The following is a 20,112-nucleotide window of genomic DNA, read 5'->3' on the forward strand; positions in this document are numbered from 1 at the left end:
CTTTATTGAGTTGAGGTTGTGTGGTTGTGTGTGTGTGTGTGTGTGTAGGACGCTGACTTCAGCTGACCAAGAGAACAGAGAACTACTCACCTCCTGCAGAAACCAGTGCCCCAAACAGGTAGGGGGGTGTGTGTTCGTGTGTGTGTGTTCGTGTGTGTGTGTTCGTGTGTGTGTGTGTGTGTGTGTGTGTGCGTGCGTGTACATACATACATGCAACTCTGTGCTTTACAGAATAAATAAAAAAACATTAAAAGAAATTAAAGATAAAAAAGAAGCAAACAGTAAAAAAAATGTAATAAAATGACATTATTAAAATAATAATAAATAAATAAACTAAAGGTGGCAAAACTATTAAAATAATTAGAACAGAAATAAACTAATTAAGTAAGTGGGCCGGTCCCCCCCGTGCTCTGGAGTGGGCCGGTCCCTCCAGTGCTGTTGTACGAGTCACTCTCTGCTTTCTGCTTCATCTGCATGCACTTACATTCTTTAAACAGAACCACATGTTAAATATCTCTCTCGCTCTCTCTCTCTTTCTCTCTCTCCCTCTCTGTCTGTCTATCTCTCTCTCCCTCTCTCTCTCTCTCTTTCTCTGTCTGTCTCTTTCCCTCTCTCTCTCTCTCTTTCTCCCCCCCCCCCCCCCCCCCCCCCCCCCCCCCCCACTGAGGTCATTACAGTGCTTAAATCTCCATGGTCACTGATGCTGTTGTTCTAAAGAGGCCTGATTAAAGTTCAGTACTGTGACCTGGGAGAAGCTCTCGCTGTGTTCAACAGCACTGTGCTCCAGCCTTACTACGTCTACTGCACCATACGCACACACCCCATTACAACCAGAGACTAGTGTCTCATCCCTGGAAAAGACAACGCACAGGGTGTGTTAGTGTGTGCATTAGTGTGTGTGTGTGGGGGGGGGGGGGGGGCGAGTCAGATTTGTTAATGGAGGCTGTGTGTGGGTTGACCAGGTTCTCTGGGGGCTCCTTTGATGCTCTGAAGGGCTGTGTGTGTGTGTGTGTGTGTGTGTGTGTGTGTGTGTGTGTGTGTGTGTTTGCAGCTTTTCTAGTCTGTGGACATTAACTTCAGAAGGTTCTGAACCTTTTTTGGAGGAATGTCTGTGTTAAATGTTCACAAAACAACTTTTTGAAAAAACGCTTTGTAATTAACATTTTATGTAACCTCAAATTCATAATCAAGTTAAGACTGAATACACACATCCTCTTGATACATCAACATGGCTGTGTGTGTGTGTGTGTGTGTGTGTGTGTGTGTGTGTGTGTGTGTGTGTGTGTGTGTGTGTGTGTGTGTGTGTGTGTGTGTGCCTGCAGCTGCAGTGTGGTCATCGCTGTAAGGAGCAGTGCCACGCTGGGGAGTGTGTGTACAACTGCAACCAGAGAGTTAAAGTGAAGTGTCCATGCAAGAGGATCAAAAAGGTACACACACACACCACACACACACACTGCAAAGATGGCTGCACAGCACATTTATACAAACTTACTTTACCCAGCCAGTTAAAACAATTCTACTGTATTTCAAAAATTTCCATGAATTCCTCAACACACAAACACGAGCAGTTTAGAGCTAAAATGTTCCAGTGTCCAAGCCCAGAGGAGCAGGATAAGAGTGGAGCAGATAGCATCTCCCCTCTCTGTTCACACTGTGTGTGAAGGGACATATGACTGCACTGTATAGTCACACACACACTGACACACCCCACAGGACACAGCTAGCTAGTAACCAACACTGTATAGTCACACACACACACACACACACACACACACACACACACAGCCCACGGGACACAGCTAGCCAGTACCCAACACTTTCAGTGATTGATTTAAGGCTCTTTTAATGATTATGTCTGTGTCTGCAGGAGTTTTCTTGTTCTCGTGCAAGACAAGAAGAGGATTTGGTGGTGTGTGATGATACCTGTAGAGAATTACAGAGAAAATATGCTGAGGTAATGTGTACACACACACACCACACAACAAGGAGAGAGTTACACACACAACAGGAAGAGTCACACACACACACATAATTGAGAGTTACACAAATAACAGGGAGAGTTACACACAGACACGGGCACAACACACATAACGGGTAGAGAGTCACACACACCACACACTCACACACACACACACCACACACATATATATATATATGTATATATAAAACAGGGAGAGACTTACACAGGATAATAAGACCCAGCTACAGTACCATAGAGCTAATAGCAATCACCATATTACACACACAACCTTATCAGAACTTCCTGCATGGCTGTGTGTGTGTGTGTGTGTCTGTGTCTGTGTCTGTGTCTGTGTCTGCGTGTGCGTGTGCGTGTGCCAGGCTCGAGAGGCGGAGGAGAGAGCAATAAAAGAAGAAGAGATGAAAAAACAGCAGGTAATTCTGAGCCTGAACAGTAACAGCCACTTCATCTGGCATACTAACAGAGACTAACTGCACCGTGTGTGTGTGTGTGTGTGTGTGTGTGTATACGTGTGTGTGTGTGTGTGTTGTGTATACGTGTGTGTGTGTGTGTGTGTGTGATATACGTGTGTATACGTGTGTGTACGTGTGTGTACGTGTGTGTACGTGTGTGTGTGTGTGTGTGTGTGTGTGTGTGTGTGTGTGTGTGTGTATCAGGCAGAGCTGGAGGCCTTCGAGAAGCGTCAAAAAGGGAAAAGGAAGAAGAACAGACGTAACACGGAGGTGGAAACAGAAGAAGGGGCGTGGCTGAAGTACAGGAAGCTCCTCCTCCTGTCTCTCTGTGGCGCACTATTGGCTGTGGGGGCCGTCTATCTGCTGCAGACCAACTAGAGAACCCAGACAGAAGACTGGATTAATGACCATCTCTTCACCTGCTGCTGCTCTAATACACTAGCACACACACACACACACACACACACACACACACACACATGCCCACTGATGCATGTACACACACTTCTGTGCACTTCTGGACAGTTTTGGACCCTGAGGTTGAGGTCTGTTTGTCTCCAGTCGTATGTTGTGGTTTTGGAGAGATCGGTAGCTTCTACCTACGCTAGCACACCTGACGTGGGGTCAGCATCTCCTCACCAGGTGTGTGTGTGTGTGTGTGTGTGTGTGTGTGGTGTGTGTGTGTGTGTGTGTGAATACTAAACCACTCAAACAGTCCTGAGCCCCGCAGGTCAAATCCGGTCCAGGTTTTTAAATCCTTGAACAAGCCATTGAAGTGCTTGGCCATCCCGCCTGATACCAAAGAGGGTTGAAGGAGTCGCTCCTCAGGACATATGGGGCACGTGTGAGGGGTAGGAGGGGCAGCACACACACGTGTGAGGGGTAGGAGGGGCAGCACACACACACGTGTGAGGGGTAGGAGGGGGCAGCACTCACACGTAGTGAGGGGTAGGAGGGGCAGCACACACACGTGTGAGGGGTAGGAGGGGCAGCACACACACACGTGTGAGGGGTAGGAGGGGCAGCACTCACACGTGTGAGGGGTAGGAGGGGCAGCACACACACACGTGTGAGGGGTAGGAGGGGCAGCACACACACGAGTGAGGGGTAGGAGGGGGCAGCACACACACGTGTGAGGGGTAGGAGGGGCAGCACACACACGTGTGAGGGGGAGGAGGGGCAGCGCACACACGTGTGAGGGGGAGGAGGGGCAGCACACACACAACACGTGTGAGGGGTAGGAGGGGCAGCACACACACACGTGTGAGGGGTAGGAGGGGCAGCACACACACGTGTGAGGGGTAGGAGGGGCAGCACACACACGTGTGAGGGGGAGGAGGGGCAGCGCACACACGTGTGGAGGGGGAGGAGGGGCAGCGCACACACGTGTGAGGGGGAGGAGGGGCAGCGCACACACGTGTGAGGGGGAGGAGGGGCAGCACACACACGTGTGAGGGGTAGGAGGGGCAGCACACACCACACGTGTGAGGGGTAGGTGGGGCAGCACACACACACGTGTGAGGGGTAGGTGGGGCAGCACACACACGTGTGAGGGGTAGGAGGGGCAGCACACACAGCAACACAGCTCAGCCCCATGCCCCGCCCAGTCCTGCTCAGCCCCGCCCCACCCTGCTCAGCCCCGCCCCACCCTGCTCAGCCCCCGCCCCGCCCTGCTGGATTGTTCTCTGATGTATGATGACGAATCCCTGTAACAACCCAGCAACACGTTACACTGCCCGAGGACAGCCCTTCAGAGACCACACGCTTATCATGCTTGTGTGTGTGTGCATGTGTGTGTGTGTGTGTACGTACGGTGAAACTGAATTCTCAGCTTCTTGCCTGCCAAACCAGAATGTGATTGATTGCGTAGACTTAAACAATAGTTGTAGTTGACTATGTAAACTAAATGTAACCCTTGTAGGACAATGACATTAACGTACTAATGGTACTAATGCTGTGTAGAACACGTTTAGAGATGATGAGAGGGTCGTCATCGTTACTCTTGAGTTTCTTTTTGTTTTGTCTTAGGCAGATATTATTTCAATACCAATAAAATGTACTTTTCCTTGAATACCAGGAGTTGTGTGCTGAGGTTTGTACTGGTTAATAAAGGCCGTTGGTTGAAGGTCTTTCCTCTTTGGTGGTGGAGGAGACATTAGTGTGGGTGATTCTCCTCCCACTGAAACTGTCCTGCTGCTGGTCATGGAGTCAGAACACTGGAACCGAACACAGAAGGTCCCGAGTCCAGACGTGCCCACGCGCTCGTGCGCAGAACGCACGCGGATACGCACCGTTCGTTTGTGGTGACCGCGCGCTCCTCGCGCCGCGCGCGCTTTGGCCAGGCGCGCAGCCACAGTGAGCGCGTGCGCCGAGGGTGGAGTTACCGGGTGTCGTTATCAGGGCACGAGAGCGGGAGACACGCGGGTTTAGTTCAGCAGACGTCGGCTCGGTTCCTCCTCGCACGCGCGTGGCAGAGGAAACGGACGGAAGCGCGAGATGAGCGGGTGAGCGGGTCCCGCGCGCCGGTCATGTTCTCCACCGAGCAGCTGCACGCGCCGAGCCTCGAGCTGTGCCAGCGGACGGCGGTAAGGACCGGACTCGTTACCGGGACACATTACCGGGACACACTCCTCTTTCTGCTAACATTAGTCATGACATTAGTGGCGCGCGGACGGTATTAGTGATTAATTCATGTGGACGGTGCGTTAAAAACTTTGATGTGATTTAACGGTGCACGCGGGTGTCGGTGTGGTTTTACAGTTGAAGTGTTGGTGCGACTCCAGGTTTTGTTCCACTGTTACAAAGTTTACTGATTTACACAAAGAAATATTGATTTGTTCATCTCTGCGCTTAATTCAGTGGTGAGTGTGTGCTACACATTTAACGTGTAGTTATTTAGTATATGGTATTATTACTGTATGGTGTAGTTATTTAACATGTGGTATTATTACTATATGGTGTAGTTATTTAACATGTGGTATCATTACTATATGATGTAGTTATTCAACATGATAGTATTACTATATGGTGTAGTTATTCAACATGTGGTATTATTATTATTACTATATGGTGTAGTTATTCAACATGTGGTATTATTATTATTACTATATGGTGTAGTTATTCAACATGTGGTATTATTATTATTACTATATGGTGTAGTTATTTAACATGTGGTATTATTATTATTACTACATGGTGTAGTTATTTAACATGTGGTATTATTACTATATGGTGTAGTTATTTAACATGTGGTATTATTACTATATGGTGTAGTTATTCAACATGTGGTATTATTATTATTATTACTATATGGTGTAGTTATTCAACATGTGGTATTATTATTATTACTATATGGTGTAGTAATTTAACATGTGGTATAATTATTACTATATGGTGTAGTTATTTAACCTGTGGTATTATTATTATTACTATATGGTGTAGTTATTTAACATGTGGTACTAAATAGTGTAGTTATTTAACATGTGGTATTATTACTATATGATGTAGTTATTCAACATGATAGTATTACTATATGGTGTAGTTATTCAACATGTGGTATTATTATTATTATTACTATATGGTGTAATTATTTAACATGTGGTATTATTATTAATATATGGTGTAGTTATTTAACATGTGGTATAATTATTACTATATGGTGTAGTTATTCAACATGTGGTATTATTATTATTATTACTATATGGTGTAATTATTCAGTCTGGTATCTGCCCACTCCTGCACCTGACGTGAGTATGGAGGCTTGTGTGCTCCTCGTCCCTAAAATAACCCTCCCTCCCCGGGTGGAGGTCTCCGGTTCCCCCGCCCTCCTCCACCCTTGGCCGGAGTGGAAAGTGTGGAGGGAAACATACCTGGTTATAAATAGTCGGACACGGCGGGGCGCTCAGGCTACGCAGCTGTGCTGTGGTCTCGGGGTCCTAGACCCGGCGCGCGGGCCCGGTACTGCCCAACCCCGGTACCGGTGTGATAACACCACACTCACGTGTAGCACCGGGTCCGTCCCGGTCCCGTCAGCACTTCAACACCGCGGTTCAAGTGTAACGTGTCCTCGAGCGCGTTAACGTGTCCTCGAGCGCGTGTCCACGTCAGCCCCGGTTAACCGGCATGTTTAGGACCCGGTGCTGCGCGTGCAGACCGACCGTACGCGCACGTGAGACGGAGCGTCTTAAAACTCTTGCGAACGAGCAGCGGTCGTGACTTCGCCGCGTTGCGCGAGCCGTGTCCGTTTGTGGGGAATAACGGGCACCGTGTTGGTCTGGTGGGGGAGGCTGTCGGTCCTGCCGGTCCTGCCGGTCCTCAGCGCCGGTACCGGAGGTCGTTGTGACCGCGGCGTGTCAGTGTGAACGTTAACGCAGGTAAGAACCTGATGTGAACATTAAACCTTGGGGCTGAAATGTGTTATTAATATGGGCTTGAGTTATATTATCACAATAATAGCTGTTTACTTGTATGTAGATGGTTATGTTGACGATTAATACTGTTATTATTTGCTCTTTTATTAATTTTATGATGTTATTCTTATTCGTAGCTGCTTTTTGTCCTGAGATCTTGCGCGACTCTTGTTAAGCGCGAGTCTTGTGAAAGATGTCTATCTGTTTAACTCGGCCAGGTCGTTTCCCACATTTAAACTCTTGCCCGGTAACTTTATCGGTGCTTTTCCGTGGCGTCTGAACTGCAGGAGCCGGTTCGCTCGGAGTCGCTTAACTTCGCCTGATAACCGGACCGAGGAGCCGTGTTTCCACCAGCGTTATCACACATGCAGCCTGCGTACTGGAGCCAGTTATGTGTAGACTTATAAAAATAGATGCGTCCTGATAAGATCAAAAATAGTCCAGAAAGTCGTACGGATAGTTTGTTGCCCAAATGTAAAGGTCCTCATTTAGGGGAATTATTCTGATCTCTGCATTTTCAAAAGAGAGGACACACAGAGGTCATCAATCCTGCTTTCACCACTAACAATGGCTCCATTGAACCGGGCACAAACCCTTCAGGGTGTCGGGCTTTCAGCTGTAGTCTGTGGAATAGTGATGAAGGGCGCGGGGCACGTCAGCGCCGTGGTTGTAGTGCCGTAGAGACTGTGGTTCAACGTTAGGGCACCGCTACAGCTGACTAGGAAGGGTGGTAGGTGATGGTGGTGGTGGTGGTGGTGCTGGACCATGTGGTGTGTGTGTGCTGTAGGTGCCCAGGGCGGATGTGCAGGTGATGGGGGACTCGTGTGTGCACAAGCTGGGCTCCGTCAGACACCTGCGGCTGGCCCTGCTCATACTCCTGCCCTGTGTGTGTGGACTCGTCTGCTTCCTGACACTGCTGCTGGCCTTCACAGGTAACACACACATATATACACACTTGCTCACACACACACACACACACACACCCACATACGCACTCTCACATCACACACGCACTCACACCACACACACACACACACACACTCACACACATACACACTCACACACCACACACTCTCACACACACACACTCTCACACACACACACTCTCACACACACACACTCTCTCACACACACACACACACACACACACACACTCTCTCACACACACACACACTCTCTCTCTCACACACACACACACACACACATACACACTCTCTCACACACACACACACACCCACATACGCACTCTCACACCACACACACACACACTCACACCACACACATACACACTCACACACCACACACTCTCACACACACACACACTCACACACACACACACACACACACTCTCTCACACACACACACACACACACACACACACACACACACACACACACACACACACACACACACACACGTGCGTACACTTTCTCAGGATGTTCTATCCAAGTTTAAAGACTCAGACCTCTCAGTGAGGGTTTCCCAGTATCTGATGTGAAGGTCCCAGTTTGTGCCAGTGGACCAGCTCTGTGTGTTTTCGTTCAGAATGGAAATAAAACTACAGCCTTGTGTCCCAGTGTGGGGCAGAGGGGGTGCGGGGCAGAGGGGGTGCGGGCGTACACTCACTACCCCCACACTCAGTTAATGATGGAGTAACTTGTATAATCTTTCCACAACATTAGCACAGCCCGTTTAACATCAGAAGGGGAGAAACTGAACAGTAAACTGGTTGTTTATTGAACTTTGGAACAATATTCACAACACACTGTGTATGTCTATTATGTACCTACAAACGCAAGATTAACCTAATTAGAAAAAAACCATTTAAAATATCACTAAAATATTATACACATGCTTTTACTATCAATATAGCATATAGTCAATTTTATGATATTGATCACTGATCAGTATAACAGTACCGAGTGGCAAATGTTGTGTTGTTGATCCTTAACATGTACATATCCTTCCTACACACACACACACGTACATATCCTCCCTAAACACACACACACGTACATATCCTCCCTACACACACACACACACACACACACATGTACATATCCTCCCTTAGTTAGGATATGGGGTTAGGGGACTTAGTTGGGGGGTGTTGGGAGCGGTTAGGGGGCTTGGTTGGGGGGTTGGTTTGGGGTTGTTAGGGGGGTTTGGGGGGTTAGGGGCTTTGGGGGCGGTTAGGAGGCTTGGTTGTGGGGTGTTAGGGGGCTTAGTTAGGGGGGTTAGGAGCGTTAGGGGGGTTAGGGAGCTTGGTTAGGGGGTTAGGGGCTTTGGGGGCGGTTAGGGACTTGGTTGTGGGGGGTTAGGGGGCTTGGTTGTGGGGTAAGGGGGCGGTCACAACCTTCCTTTGACCTGATTGGGTTAGGCTGAGAATGAAGGACCAGAGAACAGAGACACTGACACATTCTTCCTGCCTGTGTCATCCATCTCTCCACTGTCCTTGCCTCAAAAGCCCCTGCTACTCTGAAGAAGTGGTAGGACACACACACACACACACACACACACACACACACACACACACACACACACACACGGGTGTGCTTTTATCTGGTGCATGCCTAGTTCTCTGGGACTCTATCTCAACACGTGCGTTTAGAATGTGTGACTCACCTCTCCACGACTTCTTCTCTTCATCTCTTCATCACTTCATCACTTCATCACTCCATGTTCTGCAGTGAATTAATCTTCATGTCCATCCCTACAAGTGCCTTCCGTACCCAAAACGCACACACGCATTCAGACTCTGGCATTCTAACCTCACCATGTTGTGGTCCAGGACTTTACTAAACCACTGTAGTAGCAGCGTGCCCATCTACAGGAGAGGTGTGTGTGTGTGTGTGTGTGTGTGTGTGTGTGTGTGTGTGTGTGTGTGTTCGCGCTCCAGATGGTGGGTGTTTTGTCAGTGCTCTGCTGTCTAAATCCGTTCGTTGCTTTGCAAAATGAGTCACTCTGGTAATATTATGTAAAGAAATGTAAAGAAATAAATAATTTCTGCAAATAAACTGAAGAAACACTTCCATTCATTCCTGATGACACAATCACAGGCCATCACTCCCACCAAACACTCTCCGTGTAGTTTATTGATCTGCCCTGTGTAGTGTATTTATCTGCCATGCCCCTGTATAGTGTACCTGACAGAAGGATTAATGTGTGTGTGTGTGTGTGTGTGTGTGTAGGTTGGGTGCCCAGTGAGGATGTGTACATGTTAAGGATCAACAACGCAGAATTTGCCATACATTAGTGTAATCTTTCCTGTCTTAGCTTGCATAAACAGAGGTTGTTTCGCCATCACGATGACCATCAGGTATCACTGCCTCAGTCTGGAATTACAGCCGCCCAGTTGTACAGGGGCGGGGCTAAAGTGCCCATTGTGATGTCATCACCCAACAGCAAACAGGATGAGACTTTACACACACGCACACACACCCACACACACACAATGTTGAGTCTGTCACTATGTTTGTTTTAAGAATTAAAAGTTACATTTTGTTTGTCTGAGTCCTGTCTCTCCCTCTATCCCTCTCTCTGTCTCTACCCATGTGTCTCTCTATCTGTCTGTAAAAGTCCTCTAAGCGTTTTTTACTGCCTTGCCTCTATAGCGCCTCTAATAGGTGTCAGAAGGTCACACTGTGTATGTGTGTGTGACTGCACGTTTGCTCAGGACGACAGAGGGGAACGCTCATTACAATTCCTCCCTCACACCGCTCTTAATCTCCTGTCTGTCTCCTCTACCTCACTCTCCTCAGTCAGTACTGTGCTAGTGTGGATCACTGAGTCAGTACTGTACGTGTGTGGATCACCGAGTCAGTACTGTACGAGTGTGGATCACCGAGTCAGTACTGTACTAGTGTGGATCACCGAGTCAGTACTGTGCTAGTGTGTGGATCACCGAGTCAGTACTGTACGAGTGTGGATCACCGAGTCAGTACTGTACGTGTGTGGATCACCGAGTCAGTACTGTGCTAGTGTGTGGATCACCGAGTCAGTACTGTGCTAGTGTGTGGATCACCGAGTCAGTACTGTGCTAGTGTGTCGATCACAGAGTCAGTACTGTGCTAGTGTGTCGATCACCGAGTCAGTACTGTGCTAGTGTGTCGATCACCGTGTCAGTACTGTGCTAGTGTGTCGATCACCGAGTCAGTACTGTACGAGTGTGGTCATGGGTCAATGACCATGACCCCTGACCTTAACCCTGAGCCTCATGATCATGTCCGTGGTCATATATGTACACTGCCCTTTTTGCCTCTATAGACTGATTGCTTTTTCTTAACAAAAATGTTTTCTTTTCTTTCAGGAATCATTGGGAATGGTGTACTGGACTCTTCTCCTTTCTCCAGTACATACGTCACCACGGCAACCCTGGTCCCCCTCATGACTTTCACTACTAGCCGGACAACCATCAATCAAACACAGGGCACCATGGCAACCTTTCAGTCAGATTCACCCCCTGCTGACCTGACAACCCATGAAACATCATCACAGTCATCATCCCCAGTGATGCCTACACCCGTATCAACCACCGACTGGTTTATGGCTTTCTCCACTATGAGCTCCATGGAAACCCTGACGAGTACGGCGGTCAGCCCAACCAGTGCCAGTGCTGAGCTGGGTAAGAGTGTAGCAGAACACCACCCAAACCTCCACACCACCACCCAAACCTCCACACCACCACCCAAACCTCCACACCACCACCCAAACCACCACACCACCTTCCACCACCCAAACCACCACACCACCTTCCACCACCCAAACCACCACACCACCTTCTACCACCCAAACCACCACACCACCACCCAAACCTCCACACCACCACCCAAACCACCACACCACCTTCTACCACCCAAACCTCCACACCACCACCCAAACCACCACACCACCACCCAAACCACCACACCACCACCCAAACCTCCACACCACCACCCAAACCACCACACCACCACCCAAACCTCCACACCACCACCCAAACCTCCACACCACCACCCAAACCTCCACACCACCACCCAAACCACCACACCACCACCCAAACCTCCACACCTCCACCCAAACCTCCACACCACCACCCAAACCTCCACACCACCTTATACCACCCAAACCTCTACACCACCACCCAAACCTCCACACCACCACCCAAACCACCACACCACCTTCCACCACCCAAACCACCACACCACCTTCCACCACCCAAACCACCACACCACCTTCTACCACCCAAACCACCACACCACCACCCAAACCTCCACACCACCACCCAAACCTCCACACCACCACCCAAACCACCACACCACCACCCAAACCACCACACCACCACCCAAACCTCCACACCACCACCCAAACCTCCACACCACCACCCAAACCTCCACACCACCACCCAAACCACCACACCACCACCCAAACCTCCACACCACCACCCAAACCTCCACACCACCACCCAAACCACCACACCACCACCACCCAAACCACCACACCACCACCACCCAAACCACCACACCACCACCCAAACCTCCACACCACCACCCAAACCTCCACACCACCACCCAAACCACCACACCACCACCCAACCTCCACACCACCACCCAAACCACCACACCACCACCCAAACCTCCACACCACCACCCAAACCACCACACCACCACCCAAACCTCCACACCACCACCCAACCTCCACACCACCACCCAAACCACCACACCACCACCCAAACCTCCACACCACCACCCAAACCACCACACCACCACCCAAACCTCCACACCACCACCCAAACCTCCACACCACCACCCAAACCACCACACCACCTTCTACCACCCAAACCTCCACACCACCACCCAAACCACCACACCACCACCCAAACCACCACACCACCACCCAAACCACCACACCACCACCCAAACCTCCACACCACCACCCAAACCTCCACACCACCACCCAAACCTCCACACCACCACCCAAACCACCACACCACCTTCTACCACCCAAACCTCCACACCACCACCCAAACCACCACACCACCACCCAAACCACCACACCACCACCCAAACCACCACACCACCTTCTACCACCCAAACCACCACACCACCACCCACACCACCACCCAAACCTCCACACCACCACCCAAACCACCACACCACCACCCAAACCTCCACACCACCACCCAAACCACCACACCACCACCCAAACCTCCACACCACCTTCTACCACCCAAACCACCACACCACCACCCAAACCCCCACACCACCACACCACCTCATACCACCCAAAAATCCACCTGGGACACCTGGACCAGCAGGTATCAAGACTCACCTGACTCACTCTCTCTTTTTCTCTCTCTCTCTCTCTCTCTCACTCCAGTGTCCTCCCCTCTCTGTCTCAGTCCAGTGTCCCTCTCTCTCTCTCCCTCTCTCTCTCTCATGCTGTTTCCAGAGCTCTGATGTCCTTCATTTCTTATGTCCTCTGTCCAGCCGTAAATCTCATTTGTAGGGTGTGTTTGTTTCTCTGAGTGCAGGTAATGTACTTCCAGACATTAGCATTTATTCTTCCAGCATGGGCAAAGGACATTGTCCTTTGTGTGTGTATGTGTGTGTGTGCGTGTGTGTGTGCGTGTGTGTGTGCGTGTGTGTGTGTGTGCGTGTGTGAGTGTGTAAGAAGACAGTAGGAGACTGCGGATGCAGAGGAAGTCTTTTTGTCCTCGGTGAGGGGACAGTCTAGACAGTGACTGGAATCTTGATCTGTGTGTGTGTGTGTGTGTGTGTGTGTGTGAGAGAGAGAGTGCGGGCGTGTTTGTATGTGAGTGCGTGCGTGCGTGTGTGTGTGAGAGCGCGGGCGGGCGTGCGCGTGTGTGAGTGCGGGCGCGCGTGTGTGTGAGTGCGGGCGTGGGTGTGAGTGCGGGCGCGCGTGGGTGTGAGTGCGGGCGCGCGTGGGTGTGTGTGTGTGTGCGGGCGTGTGTGTGTGTGTGTGTGCGGGCGCGCGTGTGTGTGTGTGCGGGCGCGCGTGTGTGTGTGCGTGCGTGTGAGCAATGACCTCCAAGGGGAAACAGTGTATCTTGCCCATTTGTCTCGTCTGTTCATCCAAACATCATAATGATTAATCATTTAGAGCAGCATAGAGGTGTGTGTGTGTGTGTGTGTGTGTGTGTGTGTGTGTGTGTGTGTGTGTGTGTGTGTGTGTGTGTGTGTGTGTGTGTGTGTGTGTGTGTGTGTGTGTGTGTGTGTGTGTGTGTGTGTGTTGGGGAGAAAGCCACAGATATATCTTTATACTGCATTGACTTTGTCATGAGCACTAGAATCTCAATTACAACGAAAGACAGAAGAGTGACCACACACACACACACACACACACACACACACACACACACACACACACACACACACAGCCTGATTTCTGAGGACCTGAGCCAGGGGTATTAACAGGAGCAGCTTGGGGCTGTTTTACATGCACTCTGAAAGATTAACACCCTCTCCAACGCCCCAGCTGTATCTATGAGGGCTTAAAATAGAAACGTTTATAAACAGGTTACGCACCTCCTCACCACCATTACTGTGTAACAAACACACCTGTGCACACACGTATGCACACACACACACACACACACACACACACGTATGCATGCACACACACACACACACGTATGCGCACACACACACGTATGCACACACACACACACACACACACGTATGCACACACACACACACACACACGTATGCACACACACACACACACGTATGCACACACACACACGTATGCACACACACACACGTATGCACATACATACACGTATGCACACACGTATGCACACATGCACACACACACGTGCACATATAGGCATAATGACATATATGCAGCTGAAGGAGAGAAAGTGAGACAGAGACAGAGTGAGACAGAGACAGAGTGAGACAGAGACAGAGTGAGACAGAGACAGAGTGAGACAATGAGTGCTCCACTACACTCTTAATGAACACGGTCCGTCTCACCTTCAGTGAGAACATTCTCTCCCAGCCAATCAGAAAAGGTGTAAATCTAACCTTGAGAACTGACATCAGCACTTTTGTCATGGCCACTTTAAAATAGATAATATGAAAGCTAAATAAATAATCACACAGAAACGCTTTGAAAAAGAGCACAAACCCATTATATAAAATCTATAATAATCAAGTTAACAATACAATACACATTTTGAGTATTTTAACCTTTTGAGTAATTTAACCAAACTGTGAATTATATATGTAATTATACAGGACCACTATTCACTGTTCATAATTATTCATGCATGTGACCTCTGACCTCTTTATAATGCACAGTGACATTACTGCTGTTGGGAGCAGTAAAATATTCACTTTATGGTTATTGTGTAATTACCATATAGTTGCTGTACATGTACTTTATGCTTTATTTCCCTAATTCAAGATTTATTTGTAATCAGATCAGAAGACCATGTGCTGCCCGGTGTAGTTGAAGAATGATCAGAAACACAGCAACTCTACAACCAGTCAAAGATAGTGGTGTAGGGTTGAAGAGCTGAATGCTCCCACACTGCCATACTGGGATAATCTCAGTCTCTGCCATACTGGGATAATCTCACTCTCTGTCATACTGGGATAATCTCATTCTCTGCCATACTGGGATAATCTCACTCTCTGCCATACTGGGATAATCCCACTCTCTGCCATACTGGGATAATCCCACTCTCTGCCATACTGGGATAATCCCACTCTCTGCCATACTGGGATAATCCCACTCTCTGCCATACTGGGATAATCTCACTCTCTGCCATACTGGGATAATCTCACTCTCTGCCATACTGAGATAATCCCACTCTCTGCCATACTGGGATAATCCCACTCTCTGCCATACTGGGATAATCCCACTCTCTGCCATACTGGGATAATCCCACTCTCTGCCATACTGGGATAATCTCACTCTCTGCCATACTGAGATAATCCCACTCTCTGCCATACTGGGATAATCCCACTCTCTGCCATACTGGGATAATCTCACTCTCTGCCATACTGGGATAATCTCACTCTCTGCCATACTGAGATAATCCCACTCTCTGCCATACTGGGATAATCCCACTCTCTGCCATACTGGGATAATCCCACTCTCTGCCATACTGGGATAATCTCACTCTCTGCCATACTGAGATAATCCCACTCTCTGCCATACTGGGATAATCCCACTCTCTGCCATACTGGGATAATCCCACTCTCTGCCATACTGGGATAATCTCACTCTCTGCCATACTGTGATAATCCCACTCTCTGCCATACTGTGATAATCCCACTCTCTGTCATACTGGGATAATCCCACTCTCTGTCATACTGGGATAATCCCACTCTCTGCCATACTGGGATAATCCCACTCTCTGCCATACTGGGATAATCCCACTCTCTGCCATACTGGGATAATCCCACTCTCTGCCATACTGGGATAATCCCACTCTCTGCCATACTGGGATAATCCCACTCTCTGCCATACTGGGATAATCCCACTCTCTGCCATACTGGGATAATCTCAGTCTCTGCCATACTGGGATAATCTCAGTCTCTGCCATACTGAGATAATCCCACTCTCTGCCATACTGGGATTAAAGTCCCAGTGTCTTTGTGTCTTTGTCCTTTTGTGACTCAGGTGCTGCAGCACATGAATAGTTCTGCTGCAGACCCACTAGACCTGCTTGTCAGTCTACAGAAGACAAACGGACTTCAAAACACAGAGCCATGCAGAGCGTGTCTGTCCCACATCGTCTGACCAGTGTGGCCAGCAGGGGGCAGAGAGGAAAACCACTGAAGAATTCCTTTAAACAGCCAGGGCCAGATTCATTACACTTGATTGCACAGTGCTGTACCCAGAATGGGTTCTGTACCCAGAATGGGCTCTGTACACAGAATGGGCTCTGTACACAGAATGGGCTCTGTACCCAGAATGGGCTCTGTACACAGAATGGGTTCTGTACCCAGTATTTGTTCTGTACACAGAATGGGTTCTGTACCCAGTATTTGTTCTGTACACAGAATGGGTTCTGTACCCAGTATGGGTTCTGTACCCAGTATGGGTTCTGTACCCAGTATGTGTTCTGTACCCAGTACGGGTTCTGTACCCAGTATGTGCATCACACAGGGAGACTGTGGCAGTAATTACCACACCAGTGCTTCCTGCTGATACCACTGGTCTATGAGACTCCTGGTATATACAAGACTCTATATGTGTGTGTGTGTGTGTGTGTGTGTGTGTGCGTGCTGGACGTGTGTGTGTGTGCATGTGCGTGTGCTGGACTGAACATGTGTGTATACTGAACATGTGTGAACGCGTGTGGCTGAACGTGTGTGTGTGTCCAGAGGTGTCAACTCCAGGTTCAGAAAGTAAAAGTCCTCACCAGGATTTTGCTCAATCTTGCTATATTTTCTAATTAGTGCAATCCAGGTAAAATTAGTGGAATCAACACAATCCAGGGTGCCTGAGCAAAATCCTGATGAGGACTTTCACTTTCTGAACCTGGATTATACAACTCTGTGTGTGTGTGTGTGTGCAGAGTTGATGACGTGATGAAACACTGTTGGAGAAACAACCAATCCACATGGGCTTTTTTTCAGAACCTGTACAATCTGACAGACTCAGGAAGCATTTTGTTCAAGTTATTTTATGAACTGCTGACATTATATGCAAATTACCACAAAATATGGCAACATATATCAACATATATCATGTAAAACAGTCACATACATTGACCGTTCACAATTATGAATGAGGAATCATGTTCTCTCCAGGCTCCTAGCTGCTAAAGTCACTATTACAGTTACAACTGAACATCTGTTGGACTTTTCTGTTGACCAATGAAACTTATTGGTCTGCTTATTCAGCCGAGCTTCCAGCCAATCAGAACTCTGTGTGTGGGCGTTCCTCAGGCACGTGCTCGGATATTACGGAGAGCCAGTGTCGCATGCTGCCGTACAACCAGAGTGGGGTGTTGCCAGGGGCAACGGTTGTGAAGGGCGGTGAGTTGGAGATGTTCCTGAAGTTCTTCAGCTACCTGAACAGACTGAGCTGCTACAGACACATCATGTTGTTTGGCTGCACCATCGCCCTGCCCCAGTGCACCACCCACGGAGACAGCAGGTCAGGGGGAGGGGCACTGTGTGTGTGGGGGAGGGGCTTGTGTCTGTCGGGGAGGGGCACTGTGTGTGGGGGGAAGGGCTTGTGTCTGTGTCGGGGAGGGGCACTGTGTGTGGGGAGAGGGGCTTGTGTCTGTGTCGGGGAGGGGCACTGTGTGTGGGGAGGGGCTTGTATGTGTGGGGGAGGGGCTTGTATGTGTGGGGGAGGGGCACTGTGTCGGGGAGGGGCACTGTGTCGGGGAGGGGCACTGTGTGTAGGGGGGAGGGGCACTGTGTGTAGGGGGAGGGGCACTGTGTCTGTGTGGGGGAGGGGCGAGTGAATGGGGGCTATGGATGGGTAGTGTGTGGTGTTTATCTGTGCAAAACATCTCTCTCTCTTTTCTCTGTATGTGTCTCTTTGTGTCTGTCTCTATGTCTCTGTCTGTCTGTGGGTGTGTCCAGGCGTCTCGTCCTGCCGTGCGAGGCGTTCTGTGAGGCAGCGCGTGAGGGCTGTGAGCCTGTACTCCAGATGTTCAACGCCTCTTGGCCCGAGTTCCTCAGATGTTCCCAGTTCACCAACATCACCGCAGCCATGACTGGACCACAGCCTGCCTGTTACACACCACGCCATGTCAAAGGAAAACCCTGTCAGTCTCCTCACACACACACACACACACACACACACACACACACACACACACACACAGCCTGCCTGTTACACACCACACCATGTCAAAGGAAAACCCTGTCAGTCTCCTCACACACATACACACACACACACACACACACACACACACACACACACACACACACACTGATATGGCCATAAATCTGTTTGTTTCTGAACTAATGTTCTTATCTGTTCTGTATTTATTTATGATGTGCAGATGTTTTAGGCTGGTGTTAATAAGTGGCTGGTGTTAATAAGTGGCTGGTGTTAATAAGTGACTGGTGTTAATACAGTGGCTGGTGTTAATACAGTGGCTGGTGTTAATACAGTGGCTGGTGTTAATACAGTGGCTGGTGTTAATACAGTGGCTGGTGTTAATACAGTGGCTGGTGTTAATACAGTGGCTGGTGTTAATACAGTGGCTGGTGTTAATACAGTCTGCATGAACACATCCGCACTGTTCCTGTTTGTGTTGGACACTGATACACACTGGATATAATTACTTCAGTACATACATACACTCTGATCAGGGTTTCAAAGCAAAATGGTGTATTATCTAACAGACAGAAACTAATCTGCTTTCTATTTGTTGTGTGTGTGTGTGTGTGTGTGTGTGTGTGTGTGTGAAACTCTTTTTGTTTATTTTATCCACAGCTGTATGTGGTGGTAGTGACAACTTCCTGTGTGCAACAGGAATTTGTGTCCCTCAGAAACTGGTGTGCAATGGGTTCAATGATTGTGATGATTGGAGTGATGAAGCAGACTGCAGTAAGACACACACACACTAACACACACACACACACACACACACACACACACTCTTACATACATACACACACTCTAACACACACACACACAGACACACACACACACACGTGCATACATACCTACCAACGTGTACACACACACACACACACACACACACACACACACTTCCACAGACTAACACTCTTTTTCACACACACACACACACACACACACAGTCTTGCACATACACTGACACAGATTCACTCACACACACTTAACACATAAATGACAATCATGATAAATAGTGCAGTTGGTCATTATAAAGACTGTAATGTAGAACAAGAGGCTAGATTCTGTGTGTGTGTGTGTGTGTGTGTGTGTGTGTGCGCGTCAGTAGCGAACCATGACCATTATACCTGCCCCCCCCCCCGAAAAAAATGTGTTTCCTCTCCTAATGCAATTTAAAAAAATTTTAAAAACTGAGACGACAGTACAGCTTTAAAACGCAATAAACAATAATATCTGTACTAGATAACTTCTTAAGCAAAATAAGGTTCCAACAAAATAAGGTTCACAGCTCCGTGTTCCTCGGGAGCGGAATATGTAAACAACGCGCACGAGGACATCAAAGCACTGAATCGAAACTAGCTAGCGGTGGTGCTAACGACAGCTAGTGTCGCCACAGCGGACGGAAATTATCATACAGTTAAGCCCGCCCACTAAGAGGGAAGATATGATTGGTCAATTTTACTGTCATTTGAAA

General features: G+C 48.8%; 2 protein-coding genes across 4 annotated transcripts in view; both read left to right on the forward strand.

Annotated features, from left to right (window-relative positions):
• The window catches only part of nfxl1 (nuclear transcription factor, X-box binding-like 1), a 23,938-nt gene extending 20,594 nt beyond the window's left edge, over positions 1 to 3,344 (forward strand). Inside the window, exons 19-23 of the mRNA XM_076986223.1 lie at positions 49 to 118; positions 1,323 to 1,427; positions 1,868 to 1,954; positions 2,341 to 2,394; positions 2,638 to 3,344. Of these exons, the coding sequence (XP_076842338.1) occupies positions 49 to 118; positions 1,323 to 1,427; positions 1,868 to 1,954; positions 2,341 to 2,394; positions 2,638 to 2,811 (490 nt within the window). The 3' untranslated portion in view covers positions 2,812 to 3,344. The remainder of the gene's footprint in view (positions 1 to 48; positions 119 to 1,322; positions 1,428 to 1,867; positions 1,955 to 2,340; positions 2,395 to 2,637) is intronic.
• A 1,311-nt stretch (positions 3,345 to 4,655) lies between these two features.
• The window catches only part of corin (corin, serine peptidase), a 45,085-nt gene continuing 29,628 nt past the window's right edge, over positions 4,656 to 20,112 (forward strand). For 2 of the 3 annotated variants that reach the window (XM_076986087.1, XM_076986088.1), the window contains exons 1-6: positions 4,656 to 5,018; positions 7,630 to 7,774; positions 11,149 to 11,463; positions 17,747 to 17,957; positions 18,395 to 18,579; positions 19,257 to 19,370. In XM_076986087.1, coding sequence (XP_076842202.1) covers positions 4,962 to 5,018; positions 7,630 to 7,774; positions 11,149 to 11,463; positions 17,747 to 17,957; positions 18,395 to 18,579; positions 19,257 to 19,370 — 1,027 coding nt within the window. In that variant the 5' untranslated portion in view covers positions 4,656 to 4,961. Of the gene's footprint in view, positions 5,019 to 6,336; positions 6,807 to 7,629; positions 7,775 to 11,148; positions 11,464 to 17,746; positions 17,958 to 18,394; positions 18,580 to 19,256; positions 19,371 to 20,112 lie in introns of those variants that run through there. The other variant, XM_076986089.1, reaches the window with a different exon arrangement.

The sequence above is a fragment of the Brachyhypopomus gauderio genome, unplaced genomic scaffold (genome assembly GCF_052324685.1).
Source record: "Brachyhypopomus gauderio isolate BG-103 unplaced genomic scaffold, BGAUD_0.2 sc45, whole genome shotgun sequence".
In the NCBI taxonomy this organism is placed as follows: Eukaryota; Metazoa; Chordata; class Actinopteri; order Gymnotiformes; family Hypopomidae; genus Brachyhypopomus; species Brachyhypopomus gauderio.